The sequence below is a fragment of the Micropterus dolomieu genome, linkage group LG06, assembly GCF_021292245.1.
Source record: "Micropterus dolomieu isolate WLL.071019.BEF.003 ecotype Adirondacks linkage group LG06, ASM2129224v1, whole genome shotgun sequence".
Classification (NCBI taxonomy): domain Eukaryota; kingdom Metazoa; phylum Chordata; class Actinopteri; order Centrarchiformes; family Centrarchidae; genus Micropterus; species Micropterus dolomieu.
In genome coordinates, this window is record NC_060155.1 from 369,622 (window position 1) to 377,657 (window position 8,036).

General features: G+C 41.9%; 1 protein-coding gene and 1 long non-coding RNA gene across 3 annotated transcripts in view; one reads left to right on the plus strand and one right to left on the minus strand.

Moving 5' to 3' along the window:
- LOC123973084 lies at positions 1–1,121 on the plus strand. Its single transcript, XR_006825525.1, has 2 exons — positions 1–65; positions 602–1,121. It is a non-coding gene; the product is annotated as an uncharacterized LOC123973084 (long non-coding RNA).
- The window catches only part of LOC123973083, an 8,770-nt gene extending 740 nt beyond the window's left edge, over positions 1–8,030 (minus strand). The window contains exons 1-8 of one of the 2 annotated variants that reach the window (XM_046052954.1): positions 7,441–8,030; positions 3,461–3,646; positions 2,985–3,081; positions 2,828–2,897; positions 2,613–2,709; positions 2,382–2,506; positions 2,155–2,275; positions 876–1,596 (exon numbers count right to left, since the gene is read on the minus strand). In XM_046052954.1, coding sequence (XP_045908910.1) covers positions 1,295–1,596; positions 2,155–2,275; positions 2,382–2,506; positions 2,613–2,709; positions 2,828–2,897; positions 2,985–3,081; positions 3,461–3,626 — 978 coding nt within the window. In that variant the 5' untranslated portion in view covers positions 3,627–3,646; positions 7,441–8,030 and the 3' untranslated portion in view covers positions 876–1,294. Of the gene's footprint in view, positions 1–875; positions 1,597–2,154; positions 2,276–2,381; positions 2,507–2,612; positions 2,710–2,827; positions 2,898–2,984; positions 3,082–3,460; positions 3,647–7,440 lie in introns of those variants that run through there. The other variant, XM_046052955.1, reaches the window with a different exon arrangement.
- Positions 8,031–8,036: the final 6 nt, after the last annotated feature.

The following is an 8,036-nucleotide window of genomic DNA, read 5'->3' on the forward strand; positions in this document are numbered from 1 at the left end:
CCCCGCAACAACTGTGGATGATGGGGCTCCTCCTGAATCCTGTTGATGCTCCAGACCTGACAGAGGTACTAATTACATTTTGTTTGTATTGATTATTAAAGTTGTTTCATTTAATTAAAATATTTTAAACACAACCATTGTGTTTAAAATATCTGTACAACACTGTAAAGAAATCCCTGAAAACTTACTCCATGATAAAGCTTGGAAATTATATCTTCATGGTGTATTACATTACTGATGAAAAGTTGGTGCAAGATAATGTAAAGTTCATTTTGTAGCATCATTATTTTATATAATTTATAAAAACTGATTTTATGTGGTTTGCAATCAGTATCAAATTAATGAAAGTGATAACAGAGCTAATTCTTTCTAAATTCACATTGCAGAGAATTTGAATGTTTACTAATATCAAAGTGCTTAAAATGGTTTAAAAGCTGAACAACAGCTTAGGTCGCATTGAATAAAATACAAAGGAGCTGATACTGTATTGATACTGGCATCAGCATAGTATCCGTTCTGTTCACATTAGTCTTCTTAATACTTTTATAAATTTACTTTTATGTTCCCTGATTTATAAATGACCTTTTTATTTTAAATGTAGGAAATTGAGGATGCAGATCTTCATTTCAACACTGCCAGCGAGCAAGATGTGAGCAGTCCTGGAGTGATTCTTCCGCCCATTGAATGTCCTCTCTCTGAGCAGGACATGACAGGCTTAAGGAACACTATTGATGTTACAGGACCATCAGATTCCTATGGGCGAGACATTTATTTGGCTGTATTGAACTACGTGCTAAATCATGTACCGTAGATGCAGGAATTTTGTTTCAAAAACCAGCTTAACACTAATGTGTTACACAAAGTGTACATTGAACTTGTTTTAAATGTTTATTGTTACTGACAGCAGTGAAGCTACATGGTACAAACATTCTTTAACTGCTTCTCAGAGTGCTGGGCTGCAACTTGTGAGTGAGACAACATGATGCCAATTAGCCAGACATCTAGATGAGATGTAAACTAATTACTTTTATGAAATCTTGTTGCAAGATTACCTTCTTAACCTTAACATGTTTGCATGAAATGCTCAACAGTACTGCTATTAAACAATAATTTAATGTTTACTCTCGACTAATTCCTCTTTCCAAATATGGATTTTGGAACACCGTATTACTAAGAAATGTGTTTCATTAATCAGAACATAAGTAAAACAGTAGCAACTGGTGCTAAACATTTATCATTTACTGTAGGTTGTAGTTCAACCTAGAAAAAGGTACCATCAGTTGATGGTAAATATTTACACCATGTTAAACTGTTGGCCCAGATGAAAAGCCTCAGTTAGAACCTTTTTGAATTGGTCATAAGGCCTCATATGTTTTACAGGTAGTACAATATTCTTGGCACATGCTGACACAACGGGGTAACACACACTGTGATGGCCAAAGTCTGCACTACAGTCATGGTTAAACTTGATTGTTACAGCAAAATCCTTCTTCTCTGAGGGAAGAAGTGGGATGTGACCTTGGCCTGTGATCCACTGGAGCAACCTGGCAGGTGTGATGGAATGTAGGCCATCTTGGTCATCTACCTGGTCTTCAGCTATGAAGCAAACAGATAAAACAACAAGTGTTATGTGACCATTGCAAATGTTATTCCTTACTGCAATGCAGTTCTTTCAATTAAAGGAGTGAATTAGACAAAGGTACTCAGCCACAGGAGAACAGAAAAAGTCACATTTCAAGATGATTTGGAGAAGACTATCTTAGCCAAACACAATGAATATATGCCATTATATATACTTTCATTATTGGCGATGTCTTTCTACATAGAATGGTGATAGATTTGTAAAGGTTTTCATTAAGAACAATGGGTTTAGGGAAACAATCATTTGTATGTATGTTCTCTGTATGTATGCTCATTGTGATTACAGCCTTGCATTCAAAAAAAGTGACAACTGTCTTAAAACAAAAACTACCCTGGTCCATTGTACTTATTACCATTATCAAAAATTTTCAGGTAGAAAATAACGTTAACATATTCATACCTGCATAATTACAGGTGGTACCAGAAAATTATACAGCTCAAAATGTCATGAAAACACATACATTTTACTGAGCTTTCGAATATTTGATTTGCAGAACATTAACAACTATACACCTTCAGCTTCATAAAGGAAGTCCTGAATAAAGTTGATCATCTCCAGCTCAATCTGATGCCTGGAAGTCCCTTTGTCACTCAGTTGAGGAAGAATGGATGCCATGACAAACTCTGCATTAACCTATGATGAGATAAGATTGTATATCGTGTCACCATTTTATTATAAAATGTCATAGCAGTTAAGCATTTCTTCATATAATAGTACTAAATGGTCTTGTTTTGCTTACTTTTACATCTTCACCGGGAACAAACAGGGGCTGGCAGATATCTGGGTACTGCCTGATTAGCGAAAGAAGGTCATACAGCTGCAGGCCTCCTCTCAGTTGTTCCAACATAGGCTGCAGCCTCAGCACTGCATGGAGTACAATGGCACTACAATAGTAGACAGGAAAACAATTGCTACAAAAAAATACCTTTTATTAGTTTTACTGTACAAACAGAAATATGTCTCAACATACCAAACAATGGACTCTTTTTGCACTGAGATCCAGTATTTCCACAATTTATGATTTCATCAGAAAGGCCTTCAATTGAATGTTCAGTTGACATTTCAACCTGAAAATAAAAATTAAACTGACAGGAAGAAAATTTCTTTCCCATGTAAACACATGAAAATATTGTTTGACAAGGAATACTTGATCAACCCAGCATTTTCTTCATACAGAGGTCATACCTGCTCAATTAACTCTCGCGACTGTCTCCAACTTGTGCCAAACTTACTGCTAAAATCTCTCCCAACAGTCCTATTTACACAAATTCAGCATGAATGTTTTTAAAAACATTTCACAGAAAGAAACGGTTTGTCCCGACTTGCATAAAAATAAACCCACTTGTACAGGCCGCTGTCAAAGTCAGTCAGAGAGTATCGTGGGCTCCTCTGGTGCTTTGGCCCCTCAAAGAAATGGCTCTCAATTCCTGCAATCATTTCTATTGACACAAGTACAAACACAATAACTGTGTTGGTTTAGGGTCTCTTATGTCAAGTAATATTTTATTATCGTGTGAATGAACTACTAGCCATTTAATTTAGACTATATTACTTTAATTGGAAACCCAACCAAGATAATAACTCAAAATTGATTTCTATTTAGCCATTCAGATCATTTTAGTAGGGTTTGTCTAATTTGGGTTGTTTTATTAATTATTGTACATTGTAGAAAACCTAATACACAACTCGAGCACAGACCTTAGATGGTAGTTGGACATATACTAGACACATACTAATAAAAGTGTAACATTTCTTCATGATTTGTGTGAGCTGCCCATTATTCATAGAGACTGTTCTGTGGACTCATGTGTGTTTTACCTGTGAGAAATTCTTTTCGGAGAGCACCTGTGTCCACTCCTGCCTCCCAAAAGAACGTCACTTTCAGAGCAGCAATGGGTGAATTTTTTTTTTTTGACGCTGCCACTGCAGTAGGCCTCTCTCCAGAATGTTTGTTCTGGAGATTTGGATGTTGCACTGCTGGCATCAATAAATCATTATCTTAACCTATAATGATAAATTATAATTTAGTATTTTATTTTATATTCTCAATATGCAAAATTCCCCTCTGTAATGTTTACTGGAGAAGTATAAAATAGCATAAAATGGAAACACTCAGGTGAACATTTATTTATTTATTTTTTAAAACCTGTCCTGCCCAGCAGCCTGGTATAGAGTATGATGACCTGGATACCATATTGTGCCAGACAGATTTAACTTCAACAAGAGAGTATTAATATACACCTTTGTCTGTTTTATTATTTATTTAATTATGTATTGATTTGTCACCGGGCCAGACAGGGGGGCAGACACGAGGATAGGGGGGCACAAACAGACAGCACAGAGAAAGGACAAGATCTGTAAGAGAAGGGGGATGTAAGGTGGGGACAACAGGGAATAGTACAGGGAAACACCAATTGCAGAAAGCAACGAAACCTGCAATAGAACAGAGAGGGGGGCTTGGGGAGGAGAAAAACAACAAACAAACCAAAACAAACAAACAATAAAATATAATAATAGTAAAAGACAACCAGCCGAACAGCAGCAATAAACAGCTGACATAGTATGACAACTAAGAGAAAAATGAAAACAAGAAACAGTCACGCACACTAAATAAGCAACACAGCACAGCCACGTGAGCTGGAATAATAACAATTCATTTAAATAAGTAACTGAAAGAAAAGCATCAGGAATAATTCTACCAGGGACAACCTAAATTTGTTTGTGTCTATGTCTGAGACTGTGTGTGTCTGTGTGCGTGTGGCTGAATGTGTCTGTATGTGTGTGTGTACGTGTGTGCGCATAAGCCTGTTGAGAAGAGTGTAGTTGTTAGTGAGAGTGGGATGCCACGACTGTGCCACACCTACCCCAGCAACAGGCAGGCAAGAACCCCAGTAGCCAATAGGGGTGGGAGAAAGAAAAAATAAATACAAAAAACAAACAAACAAAAAAAAAAAAAGACTCCCAGATGCATCGCGATGCAAACGCACAAGACCCCGACCCATCCTGCAAAAGCACAGCTCCAGCGCCGGTGGCACTTGCGTCAACCTCGAGCTTAAAGGGGAGAGAGAGGTTTGGTGCGGCCAGGACTGGGGCACAACAAAGGAGAGATTTCACTGCCTCAAAAGCATGTTGACACTCGTCCGTCCACACAAACGAGACTGTGGGACTACACAAACTAGTCAGGGGGGTGACAACTACTGAGAAGTTTCTACAAAAACATCTGTAATATCCAGCCATACCAAAGAAACGACGGAGTTCATGTCTGGTCACGGGGGCTGGGTAGGTTAACACAGCAGAAACCTTGGCGTTAACAGGACAGACCTGGCCGTGGCCTACCTCTTTACCCAAGTATGTCACAGTGGCCTTTCCAAACTCACACTTAGCTAAGTTTAGTGTGAGTGACGCTGCTGCTAACCTCTGGAACACCGCAGCCAAAGTCGACAGGTGACCAGTCCAGTCGGCTGAGTACACTACCACATCGTCTAAGTAAACATTGCAGTTTGGGACAGTCCCCAATACCATATGCATCATTTGTTGGAATGTTGCAGGCGCATTCCTCATCCCGAAGGCCATAACGGTGTACTGCATGATGTCATCTGGGGTAACAAACGCAGAGATATCGGATGCACGAGGGGTTAATGGCACCTGCCAGTACCCCTTTAGCAGGTCTAGCTTAGTGATGTACTCCGCGGGACCAATACCATCTATGCAGTCCTCCATCCTGGGCAACAGGAACGAGTCTGTCACTGCATTTACCTTACGAAAGTCTGTGCAGAAACGTGGTGTACCGTCGGACTTAGGAGTAAGTAAACATGGGGAACTCCATGGGCTACAGCTGGGTCGGGCTAACCCATTTTGTACCATGTAATCAACTTCCACTTTCATTATTTCTCTCTTAGCCAGCGGACAGCGATATGCATGCTGCTTTATGGGGGCAGCTGTCCCAACGTCGATATCGTGACACAGTACAGAGGTCTGGGATGGCACATCGCTAAACAGAGGGAGATGGGAGGTTATCAACACCATTACATCACGCTGGTTCGGGGGGGAGGTAGGACAAATGTGCCTCTAGGCTAGACAAGAGCTTTGAATTGGGCAACCTACCACCCTGGTGACCTTCATCGAGCCCTGCTAAGCCATCATCAGGTTCAGCCCCGCCACAAACCAAGGAAACGGAGGGGTTGCCTGGAGCAGCAGTCTCCGGAGTTTCTTCCTGCTTCTCCTGAGCCGCTTCTCTGGAATGATAGGGCTTCAACATAATGTGACACAGGCGTCTCTTTTACGGTCAGGTGTGTGAATGATGTAATCAGTCCCCGAAATCTTGTTTTCCACCACATAGGGTCCGGAAAAACGGGCAGTGAGGGCAGCTCCAAGCACAGGCAGTAAAACAAACACTTGTTCTCCTGGTTTAAATTGCCGTTCGACCGCTTTTCTGTCAAACTGCTGCTTCATGCCTTCTTGTGCCAGAGCCAGAGCCTTCTTTGCCAGGGAGGTGGCGCGGTGCAACCGCTCTGTTCTGGGACACAAAATCCAATACATTAATTTTCGGCAAGGAGCCAGACACTAAGTGCTCCTTCAACACCTTAAGTGGTCCCCGCACGTTATGACCAAATACGAGCTCAGCCGGACTGAACCCCAAAGACTCCTGCCTAGCATCGCACACAGCAGAGAGCGTGTACAGCACACCCTCATCCCAGTCTCTTCCTGTGTCATAGCAGAATTTCTTCAACGCGGACTTGAACGTCTGGTGCCAACGCTCAAGTGCACCTTGTGATTCCGGGTGGTAAGCGCTAGAAACCGAGTGTGAAATTCCCAGTGCTTGCAACGTCTGACAGAAAGTCTTGGAAAGGAAACTGGTACCTTGGTCGGTTTGTACAACTTTCGGCAGTCCAAAGGTGGTGAAGAATTTTGTGAAAGCCTTCAGGATGGCGGGAGAGGTAATTTTGCTTAAGGGCACAGCCTCAGGAAAACGGGTGGACACGCACATCACAGTTAGCAGAAACTGGTTCCCTGACTTAGTTCTAGGCAAGGGACAAACACAATCCACAATGACATGCTCAAATGGTTCACCAACAGCAGGAACTGGATGCAGTGGGGCAGGTGGCACGATCTGGTTTGGTTTCCCCACGATCTGGCATGTACTGCAAGTTCTGCAGTAGCGCGCTACATCGGCCTTCATGCCTGGCCAGAAAAAATGTCTAAGCACACGGTTGTAAGCCTAGGTTACCCGACCACAAGTGTTCATGTGCTAGCTCTAGCACATGCCGGCGCCACTGGACACTTCTAACTAGCTGGGGAAAGGTCTACCCTGGAAAAACTGGACAGTGAAAACCCACACGCAAGAGTCAATGCGACCAGTTCTAACGCGAATACAAACAATAAGTGCTTCCCCGCAACACGGAATGTTTGGGAAAAAGGATCCCGGACCAGCCCCCAAATTGTTACGAACCTCCAGTGGAAAATCCAGGGGATGAGGAGGTTAGTGACAATAATAAAATCATTCCAGGTTGAAGGAAGCCAGGAGAAAGATTTTACAGTACATTTGGCGTTTTATTTACAATAAAGAAAAATGCTAAGGTACCCTCGGGGAGGGTCTACAAAAAACAACTTCCCAAAAACGAGGAAGCACCCAGTCCGGATACTGTTGGGACAACACATCAGCAAACTGCAAACTAGAAGGGCAGCTCACAGGAAACAAATGCCACGAATAAGAAAATAACATAAGATACAATAATGAATACCACCCTCCACTGAGGGAGTGAACCCCACCAGAAGGTTCAGACTTGTCACTCACTCACCTCACTGCACTGCCACCCAGCTCTCCATGCCATCTGCGCTCCACACTCTCCACACCCAGTCTTCTTCTTCTTCTTCTACTGGCTTTCCGGCAGACTAGATGCCTTACGGCATATTGCTGCCACCCACAGTTCAGTCTCGGTATCGCTTTATAGCACCTTCATTCTCAGAGGGCTAATCCTGTTGCAGATATAAAATCCATGACTGCTTCCACTATCCTTGATTGGTTCTCATGAGGATTCAAAATATCTCTCAATGTCACTGCTTGTAATCCATCTCCTGATACCTCAGAATAAAGTTGTTCTCTTTGCCTTTTATACTGTTGACATTCCATAAACACATGATTAACAGTCTGTTGTTGATTGCAGGTTCTACAGAGCCCATCCTCATGTTTGCCTATCTTCGCTAGATCCCATGCAAATCCACAGTGTCCCAGCCTTAGTCTTGTCATAATTACAGCTTGTCTTCTGGATTTACCCAAGTAACTCTGCTCTGTCTTTACTTTGTTTTGTATTGCATAATAATGCCGGCCCTTTGTTTCCTTTTCCCACTGCCTCTGCCATACTACTATAGTGTTTTCCTTAATGACAGATCTACA